An 18447-nucleotide genomic window follows, 5' to 3' on the forward strand; every position below is an offset into this window, starting at 1 on the left:
GCACGATTCACCCCTTCTCTAAGAACACTGTGGGGCTACAACCCACTGAATGTGATCTGACCCAGGTGGAGTGTTGCGCGATCATAATTTCTACTCTGGTATACGGACCATTTAAAATCATTCGACGCAATCGGAATGTGATCCGAAACACTGGTGACTGTTTATGCTTTTTGAGCCCTCTTCTTTCGCGCTTTCTTGTGGATTGATCATAATGGAGTCTCATATTGTTACATACACGAATAAAATGTCAAGGAGCTCTCTAATACTCACCCCAACCCCACCCCACCCCACATAGTTTCGGCAACAATCTTGGCGCCAGATATGTATCTTTACTGGGCATTTCAAAAATGTTACCCTATCCACTGGTCTGACGGGCAACCCTGTCGATAATGGCCTTTAAGGGTTCCAAGCGAAATATGTGGGGTGTCGAAAGGGTTGCCTAACCAGCAAGGAGGTATGGATCAAAAAGAGGCTCTAAGCACTATGGGACTTAACCCCTGAGGTCATCAGTCCCCTAGAACTTACAACTACTTAAACCTAACTAACCTAAGGACATCACAAACATCCATGCCCGATGTTTGGATTCGAACCTGCGACCGTAGCGGTTTCCTGGTTCCAGACTGTACCGCCTAGAGCCGCTCGGCCACCCCGGCCGACAGGTATAGATCAGTGGAAAATATCCAACAAAGGTGCTCAGATGGCACCAGCGGTACAGATTTGAACACCCTTCTTAATGAAAGAGGGTCAAACGCCTGTATAAATTCACCACCTAGTTCTGTGAACGACAGATTAATATATCAGTTACTTTTCTATAATCTCTAGCACTACATACTGTTTAAACACATACTATAATGAGCCTTACTCCATAAAATCATTGTTCCAAAAATAATGTAATTAATTTGAGAATATGAGGTAAAATAATTGTACTAATTGTGTAGCATTTTAAAGCTGTGTTCAGGATTGGAAACAACTGAGGTAATCGAGATACGATTTTCGAATGAAAGGAAGATATAGCAGCCCTGCCCATAATGATTTTGTTTGTGATGATATTTACTTTGTGTTTCTTCTACATTATTACACATAACGTACATGCGCCGTTAGTAAATGACACCATGTGTGCATTATTTGCATTGTATTTCAGATCTGTGCTGATGTAACAATGATGCCTCACAAATTTCGAATGGATGACCCAGAAGGGCTTTTGGACTGTGTACTAGAAATCAAATTTGCACAGAAAGGCGAGTAGAAATGTAAATATTTGCCACTTTGGACAATCAGCAAGTTAACAGTTGACTGACAAGTCGTGTGGCTAGGGCATCCCGTCGGGTAGACCACTCGCCTGGTGCAAGTCTTTCGAGTTGACGCCACTTCGGCGACTTGCGTGTCGATGGGGATGAAATGATAAGTACAACACAATACCCAGTCCCTGAACGGAGAAATCTCCGACACAGCTGGGAATCGAACCCGGGCCGTTAAGACATTCCTTCGCGCGCTGACCACTCAGTTACCAGGGGCGGCCATATCTAACCTAAAAAATTATGACTCCCATTGTGATTATGTGGTAACGCTTTGCGCAGTGAATAACTATTTTTGTTTCGACTCGATTTAGTGGTTATGTGTATTCAACGAAAGTTGTAACAAGTAACTAGGGTCGTACGCACCCTCGCGGGACTTGACGTGTAGCGGTATACGCCATGCTGTATTCCAGCGAAAGGGAATTAATCGGTTTTCAGTCCTTGTGTGGCTAACAATTTCAACTTGCCACATATAATTAAGGGTGTGGATAGTTGATTCAGTCCCTTAGTGCACTGTTGTCACTCGGAACTCTACTGCGTTCTGTACCGATTCATTTGAAAACAATCCATATATAACGATAGAGTAGCGTTTATCGTGATAGTAGCTACTGAACATGTTGGTTGAAGACTTCTAATTCAATGTCACGTTATCTACTATCAAAGCATGCTGACAGCGTAATCGTATGCCTGGTATATAAAATCCTCTCAGAACGAACATTTATCGAAATGACCCATTAGGGATTGCAAAAATTGTCGATTTGTAGCTTGTTTCAGTACTTACATCTCTTTGAATACAATTTGTGGTCCATCCCTACAAGCCTTCAGCATTGGTGTACCCCATCAATGCAAGAATTTTCAAGACTGGATTTATAAAACAACAGAGAACAGAAGATAGCGTTTTAATGCCTCATGTGCTCCGCATAGTGTCCCCATTTGCGTAAGACGTAAAGAACATTCATGTAATCATGTGAAATTTTCAGTGAAGTCGTTCATTAGCATATTGTGCAACTCGCACAGCACATTGGCTTGAGTTTCGGTCATGTCTTCAAAGCGTTGACCCTTCATGTGAATTTCTACAGTCTCTCGTTTTGTGGTAGGTTTGTACTGATAACACCAACATTCCGTAAAATAAAACTTTTATCCATTCTGGATTTGGAACACTGCGTCTGTCTTGTTAAAGGTTTCAGGAATTACTGCAACCAATCGCCGTTTTTTCTTCAGTTTTTATTTATTCGTTACCGGTTTTATCATCAGATGGTACAATTTAGGTTGGAGCATTGTGGAAGTCGTGCATTGTTTTTACTCTTGTGGCAGTCACTGCTCTGCAAAACATGATGTATGCTTTCCAGTATCGTTAATTGTCATGTGAAACAGGCACTTTTCCACCGATGGCGAATCTCACGTACTTTACAAAATATAAACACGCGACCCCCACAATACTCCACACTAAATTGTACCATCTGATGATGAATCACCAGGCGATTCGAAACCGATCATGAATAAATTAAAATGAAGAAAAAACGGCGATTGGTTGCAGTATTTCCTGAAACCTATTCCAGAAAATGTCTTGAACACTTTATTTCCACTGCAACTTGTGCTACAACATTTTACACATTCGATCACACATCCACGACTTAGCTCTGCCTCTTAGAACTGACTGCCTGCGTGCACACTTCGCTTACAGTTGTTAGTTCAAGCTGCCACCGCAGTAACTGCCCTGAAGTTGCTTATGCCTCAAGCATAAAATCAGTCTAGGAACTTTTTGGTCCGACAGTATTTCTTCTTCTTCTTCTTTATCTTTATCTACTTCTTCCTATACCCTTTCGCTTTTATTCCATGATAGACCCTATTGTGTTCACCATACCAATTTAAAACCATTTTCCCTTTTGTGTCATAAGTTACGGTTACTAGGGGCAACCTGTATCCGACATCCTATTTGCACCCTGTCAAGTTGTTTGATCAGATTCTATCCAAAAGTCTTTCCACTTAAAGTTTTTTCTCAACATTGGCCTTTATTTTCATATAAAATAAAGAGCACCCAAGTGTGTCATTCAGCACCAAAATTTCATTTCTGTCTCCTAAATTCACGTTTTGTCGTTTTTCTTTCCTACTCTACTTACGCTTCCATGCATAAGACGTGGAACTGTAAGACGGTTGATAAACTTCTATCGTGCACGCTGATGAGACTTTGAGACTATGAATGTTTCGGCGTATACTTTCAAATTTACTCACCTGACAACATAGCAACTACATAGCTCGACATCCGTCTCGTACAAAATGTCAAATTTCATATATATATATTTTACTTGAGCTCTAATTTATCTTCAGTTATTTTGTTTTAGCGACCATTTCGTTTAAAATTCTCCCGGCATTTTTTCTCTAGAATCTTCAAAACTAAAAGTTTTATCTACCTTTATCACAATAAAAACTGCTTTTGTGGCTCATGATCGCCAAATTATATCTCGTACATCATTATGAAATGAGATATTTATTGCAACTGTTATTTTCCTTCCAAATTCCGGATGAATCTACGATTTCCATTTTTCAACTGTGTCGTTCACGTAAGTAAAAGAGTTAGAGATATGCTACATTCCTCTATTCATGGAAACCAGTTCTGCAGAGTGCCCTTCTTTCTGAGAGGAAGATATCATAGTTCTAATGAGGAGACTTTGATTTCCAATTTGTTTTTAAAACAGTACATAGCTGATATATCAGTTACGTATTTTTTATACTTGATAGCACATCGGTGCCCAGATATGAGAAAAACCGATTTTAAAATAATTCTCATTTATTCTTCAGTCTCAGTTGATTTTTAAATACATGGCATTTTTGATCATTCTGGATAATCGTAGGATCTAAAACAAAGCACAACTAAGTAGCTGCTTCAGCAACCCGTATTTGTCTTCAGAACCTCATATCAGAGCTCAGTCTTAGATCTGAAGACGATCCAGAGAGAACGAAATATATCATGTAATAAAAATTCTCTTAAATATTAATAGAGTTGCTAAGTCTCTCGAGACGAATATGTCACCTATAGTGAAAACTTACTTTAGTGCAGATTATTGATTGCATTCTGTAAAAGAGAAAAATGAAGTATAAAATTAATGAAAAACTGTTACAGACAAAAAGTCATTACTAAAAGACGCTGCTTGCCATGGATGCCTTGTATCTAATGAAATTTATGCTAGCATACAATTAGTAATTTCCTGTGATGCTACCGAACTTACAACTGCTTTTGACTGTCATAAAGACATATGCACAATGATATACGATGCTACTAATCATGATAATGTTCTTTGCTTTTTACTTGGAGCCAGTATTCCGAACCTCTCCTAACATGGTTTTCATGTGTAACATAATGGTCCTATCTAACTGAACCTACCCATTACGGAAAACACTTGCGTACTGCTACGTTTTAAGGCTTACAAGTTAATGTCTCAGTGAGTTAACACAACTGCTATGCCATAGCGAAACAGAAATAATAACTCACTGCATAAAGCAATAAAACATAATCATAATTACTGTAGTGAATTTTTCATTTAAATCTTTTGTTATTCAAATTATTACTTTCGTTATTGTTACAAGTTTCAAATATTTGTGTTTATCGTCGCACATTTCAACAAATACCGATTTCTAGTACACAGTCCACAAACTTGTTGAAAACCATAAATTCAAAATTTTGAAACGTCTTTTTTTATATCAGCAAAGCTCTCAGACACAATTCAGTTCATACGAACATGGAGACATTTGAAATGGCAAGTGTACATTGTATGTACTAGTACGGGAAAAGCACTAAGTAATTCTTACTGTATATTTGAATTTGTAAACATTGTGTCCATTACTAGAAAACCTTTTTACCACTCCTTTCTTAAACGTAAAGTACATTATTTAATTAAGGTAATAACGTTGATGCAAGGCTGTTTAAACAACAAACTTGCCTTCAGACAACTGTGATGTTGCGTGCCGCCTCTCCCACGTGTTGCAAACATAGTGTAGCAACTACCACAGCCGCAGTTGCAAGGCATATTTAATTACCTGCAGAATTCATTTGCCCGTAGCTGTTTATTTTTACGTGGTAAAGACTGTTGAGCTTCTGTTTGTGCTTACAGTAGTTTCTGGTCAACGGTACGAGGCGCAGGTGCACGACGAGTTCGTGGTGACTGGCAACACGGCAGTGTTGCGCTGCCACGTGCCCGCCTTCGCGCGAGAGTTCGTCGACGTCACCGGCTGGTTACGGGGCGAGCCACCCACTGAACTCATCGCAGACGTCGCCTCAGGTTCGTACAGTAAGGACGCTACAGTTCATACATTGTGCAGCGATGCTCTGTCCCCTAAGGTAGAGGAATCTGCGTTATTCTTAGAAAGTTATAATACGCACTTGCAAGATTACAAAAAAATTGCAAAGTGTTAATGTTGTGATTTTCTGTCCGAAGAGTGGTAGACTGCAGCTGTAGACGTTAGTCTATCCTGTACAAGCTGCCCTGCCTCTGGGGAACTACCACAGCTTCCTTCCATACGAACCTGAGTACCATAGTCAAGCACTGACCATCCTCTACAGTGGTTACCCCCACACTTACATATGTTACCAAACTGATTGCCTCTTGGCGCATCCGGATATGCCCTATCAACTGATCCTTCTTTTGATCTGTATGTGTTATTGTGCTATTAGCTTCTCCACTCCCCGGCTGGCCAGGGTGACCGAGCGGTTCTAGGCGCTACAGTCTGAAACCTCAGAATTTAGGTCCCATAGTGCTCAGAGCCATTTGAACCGTTTTTTATTTATGTTCAGAGTGTGCTGTCAATCTCTGCACCGGGTATTAACCATCTTCAGCCACTTTAGACTTAGTAAGAAGTTCTTAATGATATCACCTGCGCCCATCCAACAGTGTCGTTTGCGAATATGCGTATGTGTAGAAGTATAGACGTTATTTGACTTCTGTATATTATGTTTCAAGTTGTAGCCTGTCCAACCCATGTACCTGCTGAGTTACGTTTTAGGCATGCTGGACTATAGTATGTCAAAGTCGTTTGTCTTACAATCTTGAAATTATTGCACTACATTTTCCCGTCCGTTCAATGTGGCAGTATCCAATAATATTTTATGATATGTTTTCTCGGCAAAAGGTACAGGACTAAAGTCTCGTTGTCCAGTCACGACGTAAAAGAACGCTGCCTCATGCGGCCTCAGAAACAACTCCAGGATTTTTTTGATCTCCAAAAGTGTAGACAGTACTGTGTGAATGAAATGTTACTTGATTCGTCCGTCAGTCTCTCATCCTCTGTCGTACAGATGTCACTAACGCCTGCTGTTTTACTCATTATTATGCTGAAGTTTGTTGAAGATGTATGCAATTACCGTCCTTACTGGTATCTGATAATGTGGACCTGATTTTTGCACTAATTCCCATAAGAAATGTACAAAAATTTGTCGAGTCCATCTTGGAATCTTAGCGTGTGTTTTCGTTGATGAAATTTGCAATCACTGTCGCACAATTATAGATACCACTTATACATTAACACTACAAAGGTTCGTGAAACACGAAATATCATTTAACTGCCATCTAATGTCAGAACCACCATCCCTTTACGCATATTCAATTACACACCATCTCTGATACAATGCTCATACCGAGCGAGGTGTCGCAGTGGTTAGCACACTAGACGTTCATTGGGAGGGCGACAGTTGAAACCCGTTTGGGCCATCTGATTTAGGTTTTCCAGGATTTCCCTAAATCGCTTGAGGCAAATTCCGGGATGGTTCCTTTGAGCACGGCTACTTTCGTCTCCACCCGTCCTAGTCCAAAGGGGTCGATGACCCCACTGTTTGGTCCTTTCCCCCAGTATCAACCAACCCACCAACAATGCTCTTAATGTGCACGTTTCGGAATAGGTTATATCACCAGATAAATGAAACGGAACCCTATCAAATTTCTTTCTTTAAGGTGGGGGTAAAATTATGTTTCAGTCCAATAACTCAGTCCAATAATGAAACTGTAGTATTACAAAATCGTCCAGTAACGTGTAATCATCTTCTACAGAAAACTCAGGCATTTAAGAACATAATATTTTTCTTAATCTGAACCTCTCTAATCCTATAACTTTCAAACAATATATCAAGAAATATTACACGTCCTTAAAAATAGATGAGGATCCTGTGCAATGACATTATGACATACGTTTATGCTACACACCAGAACACTAGAACATTCTCTAAACCACCAATTTTCTTTATATCTGCAGAGCGTATTACTGCATCACAAAACCAACCATTACCGTTCTGGTTCAAGTCGAAATTAATGTGCCCAAATATCTAAATGCCACGAACAAATACGGAGGATCCAGCAAAAACAGTTTGTGAACCATATGGTTAGTCTTTAATTTCAATGTTCTCCAAGGACTTGTGTAGACACTGACCGTCGTCTTCCCATACCGTGGCGAGGCACCACTACAACAGTCACCACCTTTACACCAAACACACAGATTCATCATCATTAATTTTTCGTCGATTACGTATTCCCAACACAGAAGACATGCTAAATGTATAATATGATTTACCAGATACCATCAACAAATACAGAGTATCCAGCAAGAACAGTTTGTGAGCCATATGGTTCGGCTTTAATTTTAATTTTGTCCACAGAGTTGTACATTGTAGACAATGATCGTCGTCTTCTCATCCCGTAGCGAGGCATGTTGGTTCTTGAGCCCGACGCAGACTGATGGGCAGTCAACGTCGGTTGGCCTTATTTACTATTGCATGCTTGAACCCCTGGTTCTCGATGTAAGGTCAACGAAACAAGATGACGCTTACCACCACATGAGGCAGAGGTTAAAAACAGACGACCAATTTTTTTTAACATCTACACAGTGTATTAATGTGATACAAAACCAACCACTACAATGTTGGTTCAAATCGACATACCGATCTCATGACTCAAGGGCTAAGAGACGCAAAATTTTATAAGTCTTTATCCGGAAGCGTGCTGTAGTCGTTTTAGTAGCACGCTGCTGCCGTGGCAACTTTGAGATACGGGCAGCGTTGTGATACGCACAGCTGGGCTGGAATGGTTGCGTAATCGCTCCGAGTGGAGCCAAAGGAGAAGGGTGATTAATTTAGAAAGAGTAAACTTTATTTACGATACTACAAAGTCACATCACCGATGACAGATATATTATTACAATAGCATGACTACCGAAGATATTAAGGCCTACATCTAGAACCAGGGCCTCAACCTTGCAAGGCCAACCGACGTCGACTGCCTGCCAGTTTGCGTTGGGCTGCTGCACAGGGAACTGCACTGAACGGAGCCAAAATGCCTCGCTACAGGGTGAGAAGACAACGATCAGTGTTTACAATGTGCAGCTCTGTGGACAACATTAAAATTAAAGCGAAACCATATGGCTCACAAACTGTTCTTGCTGGATCGTCTGTGTTTGTTGGTATTAAAGTCAAAATGTCGAATGATTACTGTCGAATTCACTAATGCGAATAGACGCTGAATTTCGATCAACGCTACGTTCACTGTGTTCGCAACGTACGTTAAGAATATATCCTCACAGTTTATGAAGGAATTAATCGAAAGCCGCTACTTTCTGTGTTTACATTTGAGATGATCAAAAAGTGCCAACTCGCACTTACTAAAAGCATCCGAGATAATATGCCATGCACAAACGAATTTCTTAGACACGCAGCGTTTCGTTCCCATCCGAGGAAGACTTATACAACGGGGCTGTAGCTCCTATCCCTTTCAACCCGAATCCATATGATAGTCCGTGTTCGCTTTTTATTCCTTTTTGTCTGCTGGGCTGTCTCTCTGTCCATCAATCTACTTGCAACAGCTGTGCACATTCTGCATTACGTATTTCTCTTTTTTATGTTGCCACTTACCGCCTAAATGTAAGTGAATTTGTCAAGATGAAAGCCCAGTCCTCCATCATGTCGGCAGGTCGTAATTACGTTAAAGAGAACCGTTCAGGCGATCTGTGTACAGATATTTGACAAGGAGTATGCAGTGTTTAAAATGGTTCAAATGGCTCTGAGCACTATGAGACTTAACTTCTGAGGTCATCAGTCGCCTAGAACTTAGAACTAATGAAACCTAACTAACCTAAGGACATCATACACATCCATGTCCGAGGCAGGATTCGAACCTGCAACCGTAGCGGTCGGTCGGCTCCAGACTGTAGCGCCTAGAACTGCACGGCCACCACGGCCGGCGTTCGTAATGTTGTTCTATCGACAGTTACTAGTAATTTTAAGTCAATGCTTAGTAATTTTGCAATAAATTTCTTCTAGCATTATTGTGCCGATTAGCTATTTACTGCATAACTTTAGCCTTGAATGTATACGGCTGTATGCTCGTCTCATTATCCCCTCTTTTTCGTTTTTATTGGAAGATTATGATGCAAAGAAGCTTTATTATACGTATTCGTTTTCTGTTAGAGGATTCCGTCAGAAGATGCATTAGGCACCTGAAACAGGCAAAAATATACAAATCTCATCCAAACCTAGGTCGGGACAAGCGATTTATGGTTATGATTACTGGGCCATAGTGATTTTTTCATCTCTAACGAGTCAGAACGAGCACTGCAATAGCGGAAATAAAAGTGCATACAATGCGACCTCTACGTATTGCAAAAAATGAAGCAGCCTGCACCAGGTCTTCGTATTACAGATGTTAGAAATGTATTGTGATTTATTCGTTATTATTCCATAAAATACTATTCGTAAACTGGATAGCATTTTGCTTGCATATCTGTCACACAAAAACAAAATAGGGACATGCCTTTATTCTTTACATTTCTCCATGATATCAAATACAGATTGTTTCAAACAAGGTGCCGTCGCTCTTAACGCAAAAATAATTGAAACGAATATTTATTTAGTAAATGTAAGAAATGTTACTTCTTCCGTAGAACTGTGAACACTCTTTATTTAATTATAGAAACTGTAGTGTAACGACGTAAGTTTTGTACGTTTCAAGTGGTCGCTGAATGGTTCTTGAAGGAAACTGTAATTAAAACATCATCATTTGAGTCGTATGCGCAGAATTACGTCACTCAATCCAATTGGTTTGCGCAAACTTTTTTCAGTTTAGATGTCGTTTGTTTCTTCTCAGAAACTATATTAATGCAAGTTATCTGCTTTAATAAATATTAAAACCACATTGAATAAACTTTCAAGACTCAAACTCGCGATGAACGTTGTCAAAAATTAATAATCTTGTCAAATAAATTAGTAATACTTCTTCCTTAACATAATTCTTCATAAATAAATTCTCGGAACAGCTATTTAAACTTTTGTAGTATACACTAGTTTACTATCTTCCTATATACTACATATAGACGTGAACCTAAGCCTTGACACGATAGGATAGGACTGAACATTTACAACATGATTAAACTTTCTTTCTATGACGTCATTGTTGTAGAAACATTACAGATTCTTATTTTTTCAGTTTTTAGAAGTACGACGCAACAACTCGGTTTTAGGATCTTCTGTTGCTCTTTGGCTGTCGCCCGCGACGTACAGTGGCCAGCAATTTTCTCTCTGGTCCCGGCAGTGAAGATGCTGTCTCTGTTCGTTGCGCCGCCCTCTCCGTACATGAAACATAAAAATAAATACTAAACTTTAGATAATTCACAACCATTACAAATATTAAAAAACACATAAACAAAACACTAAATTAAACTTATATTCATCTGCAAACTGGGCTGACACTGGTGGATGGGTGACACTTCAATTTCACGTCCCACTACAAAACGAATTAAAATTTTTAAAAGTAGAGCATAACTCTTTTTTGTCATGAAGCTGATGTATTTCAGTTAGGTGAATACCAATCAATATACATAAAATTTCCATCAGTTATGGTTAGGGACCGTAGTGATTCTCGAGTATCTTCTCGATAGCACCGTTATTGATCATTACAGAGTTGAAAGTCTGAATAAGTGCGGGATGGTGTTTGCTCAAAGATGTACACGATACCACCTTCACACAAACTTTTATTTCTTTCTACATTTGATTATTAATAACGACGACCAATTTGTCTGCTACGAAAAGTTATTAGTGCCTGCCATTACAGTGTCGAAGTTAATTGTTGTACTGCAGCACAAAACACAGTTCACACCAGCGCCATTATATAGTAATTTAATATAATGGATTACACCTCGGTATTTCATGTAATTCAGTCCCTAATGAGAATCAACATGTCGAACAGTCACCCGTTTTGACGACAATGACATTCTAGCCGTCTTATCAGCCACGACAGTCTTCAGTAAAAATGTTCATTAATTTGAGGTACTGAAATCGCTCGAAAGAATTTAAACATTCACATTAAAAAGTATCAGCGTTGACGGTACGCGTATTTAGCGTTAAAAACGTGAATGATTGTGGCGCGTTCCAACAAGGGGAGTGCACCCGACATGGGATTTATTCACGGGCTTACCTAACTACGCACTGCCAATTTTGGGTGGCGTCCAACAACTTCAATAACAGGGTAAGAATAAACTGTCATCTAGTAAACTACATTATGTTTAATAATAGGCTGCGTTCGAGTTTACTGTTTGGATGAACTACCGGAAGTAGTGTGATTTTGACTTCTAGGTAATACTGCTCGTTGGAAAGTTAGAAAATTACATGGATGTGGATCTCCTTGTTTACATGTATGAGGGCAGATTGTAAATTAGGGTAAATGTCGTGAAATTAGTGAGATAACTGACTCATGCAGTACGTCATATTTTACAGAAAAATCCAAGTAACAAAAGTAGATAGTCGAAAGCCAGATTCTAACAGTGGTTAGATACATGGCACTGCTTATGAACTTATTATTTCTTCAAGTGATTAGTGTCTGATAATTCAAATCGACAGAAAACTAACACTGACAACAGTACCTGGTAGTTCAGGCATACATGCCGACGTCACAAGCAGAAGATGGAGAGATACTGAATAGCTAATTCAGTATGTAAAGGGAAATGTAAATCTAACAGTCATGGGTGATTGGAACGCGGTTCTAGAGGAAAGAGTGGAAGAAAGGGTTATGGGAGAATATGGGCTTGGTGGTGGGAATACGAGAGCAGAAAGATTAATTGTTTAATACTTTAAAAAGCAAAAAAAATGGTTCAAATGGCTCTGAGCACTATGGGACTCAACTGCTGTGGTCATTAGTCCCCTAGAAATTAGAACTACTTAAACCTAACTAACCTAAGGACATCACACACATCCATGCCCGAGGCAGGATTCGAACCTGCTACCGTAGCAGTCGCGAAATTTAAGAGACTAGTCAGAAACGACAAATGAGGAAATACATTGGACAGGGAAGTGTTAATGCTTCAAGTTGTTTGACGCTACATATACTACAATAATGAATAGCTCAGTTGGCATTTCAGTAGAAAAGGAATGGATACCTCTAAAAAGGGCCTTCACGGAAATTGGGAAAAAAACTTGGGTACGAGGAAGGTAACTACGAAGAAACCATGAGTAACAGAAGAAATATTTCAGTTGTTAGATGAAAAAAGGACGTACAAAAATGTTCAGGGAAAGTCAGGAATACAGAAACACAAGTCACTTGGGAACGAAATAAACAGAAAGTAGGTGAATGAACAATGTGAAGAAATAGAAAAAGAAATGATTATCGAAACGATTGACTCGGCATTCAGAGAAATCAGAACATCATTTGGTGAAATTAAAAGCAATGGCGGTAACATTAAGAGTGCAACGGGAATTCCAATGTTAAATTCAGAGGAGAGAGCAAATAGGTGGAAAGAATACACTGAAGACCTCTGAGAGGGGGAGGACTTACTGATGACGTGATGGACGAAGAAATGGTAGTAGACAGGAAAGAGACAGAGGATCCAGTATTAGTATCAGAATTTAAAACAGCTTGTGACGATATAAAATCAAATAATGCAGAAGGGATCGATAACACTCCATCGCAACGTCTAAAACCATTATGGGAAATAGCAACAAATTTACTGTTCAAGTAGTTGTACAGAATGAATGAGACTGGCGATATACCACCAGCCTTTCGGAAAAAACATCATCCACATAATTTCGAAGATAGCAAGAACCGACAACTACCATTATTATCACACAATCTGCTTAACAGCTCATTCGCCCAAACTGATGACGAGAATAATATACTGAAGAATGGAAAATACAACTGAAGATCTGTTACATGACGATCGGTTTGCGTTTAGAAAACGTAAAGACACTAGAGAGTCAATTCTAACTATGCGACTGATAATGGAAACAGGACTGAAGAAAAAGACTTCGGTAAGATTTGTCGAACTGGAAAAATCGTTCGACAACGTAAAATCGTGCAAGAAATTCTAAATTCTGAGAAAAGTAATGGTAAATTGTTTGGAAAGACGGCTAGTATACAGTCTGTAAAAGAATCAAAAAGGTACAATGAGACTAGAAGACCAAGAACGACGTGCTCAGACTGCAAATGGTGTAAGACAGGTACATGTCGAAGAATCACCGACGCAAAAAATAAAGGTTCAAGACAGGGATTAAGATTCAAGGTGGTAGGATATGAACGATAAGATTCGCTGATGACATTACATCGGCAGTGAAAGTGAAGATGAGCTACAGGATCTGTTAACATCAGAATTGGGAATCACGAAGTAGATGAAGTTAAGGAATTCTGCTACCTAGGCAGCATTATAACCCATGACAGACAGAGCGAGTTAATTGCAATTATCAGTCTACTCTAAATATCCTCTCTACTTCGGTTATTGTAATTTATTTTGCTCTCCAAATAGCAAAACTCATCTACTTTTGGTGTCTCGTTTCATAATCTAATTCCCTCAACGTCACCTAATTTAATTAGACTATACTTGATTATTCTTGTTTTGCTTTCGTTGGTGTTCATCTTACGTGCTTCGATCAAGAGATTGTCCATTCCGTTCAACTGTTCTTGAAAGTCCTTTGCTGCATCTAACAGAATTACAATGTTGTCGGCAAACATTAAAGCTTTTATTTCTTCTCCCTTCGCTTTAATTCCTGCTTCAATTTTTTTTTTGTATTCCTTTACTACTTGCTCACTGTACATAACAGGGGGGAAAGGTTACATCCCTGTCTCACTCGATTCTCATCCATCGCTTCCCTTTCACACACCTCGACTTTCATAGGTGCCTCCTGCTTTCTCTGCAAGTTGTAAATAGACTTTGAGTCCATGTATTTTACCCCTGTTACCTTCAGAATTCCAGTCGAATTTTCAAAATGTTTCTTTAGGTCGAAAAATGCTACGAACGTATGTCCGCCTTCCCTTAAAGTACCTTTAAGATTCGTTATATGCTGACTCACGTGCTCCTACATTTCTCCGGAATTCAGTTTGATGTTCTCCGATGTCCTGTTCCACCAGTTTCCCCATTCTTCTGTAAAGAATCCGTTAGTATATTGCAACTATGACGTATTATACTGATAGTTCGACAATATTCACTGTTGTCAGAAAGTGCTTTCTTTGGAATTGAAATTGTTACATCCTTCTTGACGTCTCAGGGTATTTCTCCTGTCTCATACGTCTTGTACACCAGATGGAAGAGTTTCGTCATGATTGGCTCTCCTAAGGCTATCAGTAGTTCTGAAGAAATATTGTCTATTCCCGCGGCCTTGTTTCGATTTAGGTCTTTCGGGGCTCTGTCAGATTCTTCCCGCCGTGTTATATCTTCCATCTCATCTTCCATTTCTACAATATTGCCTTCAACTTCATCTCCCTTGAATAGATACTCCACCTACTCATCCACCTTTCAGCTGTTCATTCTTTGATTAAGCTTGGTTTTTCTTTTGAGCTCTTAATATTCAAACAGCTGCTTCTTTTTCTCCAAAGACTGGAATACAGCCGGCATATAACTGAGGACGTAAGCCGCAGCTGCTACGTTGGGATGAAAAGAATTCCCGACGGGCCGCATTAAAACCAGTCAGAAGACCGATGGCTAAAAAAAAAGTTCAAAGTACAATATAGGGAAGTGGGACTGCTAGACTTTCTGCTGGTGTGGATCATCTTTTTGAAATATACTGTTTAGATCATAGGATATTGCATCTTGGGAACTGGGATTTTGAATGTCCTAACGAAAACTAATTACAACAACGGAAACACGTCAACCAAAATGATAATCTGAACAATAAATTCACGTGAAATTAAGTCTAAATAAGAGTGAGATTTGTATCCAAATGAAATATTCCAGTAGATAAATGTGTTGAAAATACGATAAAAATTAGCCAAGAACATTGCTGGTTTTTTTTTTTTTTTTTTTTTTTTTTTTTTTTTTTTTTTTTTTTTTTGCGTAGAACAGATTTAAAGAATCCACCATTCTATTCAAAGCAGTCAGAAACGTTGAAATATTGAGGAATGGATGCAATATGCTGTACATGAAGTTCCTGCTATCACGGAATGCCAAGCTTTTTCGATGAGCTGTTTGACTTTATGCTCCGTTGCACTGTATGCACTGTAGAATATCGCCCTACACTCCCGTATGCAAAGCGGATCATAATGTGCAGACAAACTAGGCCACGGATATCTTGGGGCAGTAAACAGCCAACTAGCATCTTGTCTTGTTTCTGATGCTCAGTGAATACCGACGCAATGTCTATGAAGTTGCCATGGCGTTTTGTCATGAGATGCCCTCAGCCATTATGTTCTTACGTGCAGAACAACGACTTCAAGAAACAAGTAGTATGGGAAGGTGAAGCGGTAATAAATGACCCTCCGCATAAGTTAAGATATAGAAGTGTTTTGTTTTAGCTGCAATATATCACTATCCGCATTTGAGTTTAAGGGTTATTTTTGGTATCAATCTTACATTTGTCTTCACATCACGTGCACAGGTTTCGCGCTAACCATCTGTTTTATGCCCTCCTTGCTTTGCCAGTGGTACAAGGCAGCAGATTTATGCCCCTTTGTCTACATAGTGGTCCCAGTTATTGATGTTGTGTTTATTCGCAAATCTGATTTCTTTTACTCCTCATTACTTTCGGCATTTTTTTTAAATTCTCGATTCACATTCCGTACTCAGCTGACTGTACATGCCAGTCAACATATTGTATAATTCATAATTCCTTTACAATTTCCCTAATGAAATCTGTGAACCTTATCTCTGCTATCCTTACAGTCTCAATTTTGATGACACTCCTGAACATACGCAACCATGCCAACTGCACATGTGCAGCTGAAGGGGTACGGTTTGTCGCAGGAGGCCGCTTCTCTGCGTTCCCGTGGGGTGAGCTGCACATCCGGGAAGCCGGCGAGCAGGACGGCCACGCCGGGCCCTACCGCTGCCGCACCAGGCACAGACTGTCCGGAGCCGCCGCACTCAGCGCGCCTGGAAGGTAGGCAACCGAGCGACGCAAGGCGCCGCATCTGCTGCGCTGCTTTAATGGCCGGGGGGACATTACGCGCGAGCCGTCTGCACTGATGGTTTAGTGTGAACTAGGGCCCAGGTGACTGAATCCCAACCGAACCACGGTAATTTTTCACTCTACCTTCAATGTAGCCTTCAGTTCTCAATGCTGCGAAGATTCTGCAGAAACGCTACGTGGTTCGGATTTCACGTTAACCTGTTGGTCCCGTTTCCCCCGCAGGATTCCTGGGGTAGGTTAGCGACACTCAAGTCACTAAAGGATTTCCAGTTGAAAGACTTGCACCGAGCCAATGTAGCACACTAATTGCTATTCTTTTATTCAAGGACTGACCCTCTTCGATTTTCTTCATGCATAAAGAACTTGGACCTCAGTGTCCAGGTGTCAGACTCTTAAAGCAGCATAACACACTTCTTAAAATAACTGTAAAAGTCGTCTCTGAAGATTGGAAGATTTATGGGCACTGTTTAAGTATACGCTGCATTAACATAATCGGCCTTAGGTTAGCGTTTTCGTTAGAGTCACACTGATACTAACCATATTTTACTTTTTTAAATTTAATGTTTATAAACAACTAGACAGTGTATCACAAATAAATATAACATCATTTTGTTGTTAATTACTTTAGATATGAAAATAATTTAAAATTTTATACAGAAATCGAAAAGTTCCTTACTTTAAATGACAAAATTACACATGTCAATAATATTGTGCAATCCCTAGAAAACAAAGTATTTTATTTTATATTTGAAGTTCTGCATTTTTGTATCAAATCTTTAATTTGTTATAAATACTACATTTTCATGCAATTATTAGTTGAAAATAAATTTTTTATTTTATTAATGAATTACGATTCAGGATTTGTCACTTAAAATTTCTGTTCCTTAATCGATGCGGAATACAAGACAAAGTAAGAAATCATTGCTGTCAGCAAGATTTCTGTCAACAACCTTACAAGTACAAGGCTTACACGCTAGGACGACTTACATTAATATTGCAGACACGGTTTGTACCTAGCAATGCCCAAACATCTGAGCTTCAAAGGCGACTTTTTTCTTCATTTCTTTAGATTTTAAGTCGGGCTGCCTTAGGACCTGACCGACTAGGTACTGACCTTCATATAGTATAATTGCGAAGAGAATTGAAGGAGGCCAGGCAGTAAGGTGTCCTCGTAAAATCATATTTAAATTTTAATTGTCGTCAAGAAACTAGGCAGTTCAAAGGGATCTAATGTACTTATAGCACTACCAGTTGGTAACCATTTTTAGATGTTAATAAATATTCGGAAAAAAGTGCTGGACATCTCTTGTTTCAATCTATAATGTTATGGACTATTTACGAAACAAAATTTTTCGTAGTCGTTACAAAAAAATATAAATCGTAACAACAATTTTCGAGAAAAATCTCTGGAAAAATTCTTAAGCATTGATATATTTGTACTGAAAAATGTATTAATTTTGAGTTGTTAGATGCATGCAATACATATTTTATCGTGGAAACATATAAAGTACTCTGAGACAAAAAATTATGTACCATAAGAACTGCGTTTCATAACAAAAATGGTCACTAAGCTATGAGAAATAGGTGAAAAGTTTCTAGTCTGGCAAAGGGATACTGCATATCGTAAGTCATCAGTTGAAGTATGAGAAATGCTATTGCAAAAATTGAAATACTTACTGCAGATTCCCTGGAGGTTAGCCATTCGGATACATCCCTGAACAAGAACATCACCTGAAAATAAATACAGATGTATGTTTCCGCGGCCATTGTCACAGCCAATAAAAATACTCTGAA

General features: G+C 39.3%; 1 protein-coding gene across 1 annotated transcript in view; it reads left to right on the plus strand.

Annotated features, from left to right (window-relative positions):
- The window catches only part of LOC126335706 (Down syndrome cell adhesion molecule-like protein Dscam2), a 326975-nt gene that overhangs the window by 99311 nt on the left and 209217 nt on the right, over positions 1-18447 (plus strand). Inside the window, exons 4-5 of the mRNA XM_049999163.1 lie at positions 5405-5572; positions 16488-16623. Coding sequence (XP_049855120.1) covers positions 5405-5572; positions 16488-16623 — 304 coding nt within the window. The remainder of the gene's footprint in view (positions 1-5404; positions 5573-16487; positions 16624-18447) is intronic.

The sequence above is a fragment of the Schistocerca gregaria genome, chromosome 2 (genome assembly GCF_023897955.1).
Source record: "Schistocerca gregaria isolate iqSchGreg1 chromosome 2, iqSchGreg1.2, whole genome shotgun sequence".
Lineage (NCBI taxonomy): Eukaryota > Metazoa > Arthropoda > Insecta > Orthoptera > Acrididae > Schistocerca > Schistocerca gregaria.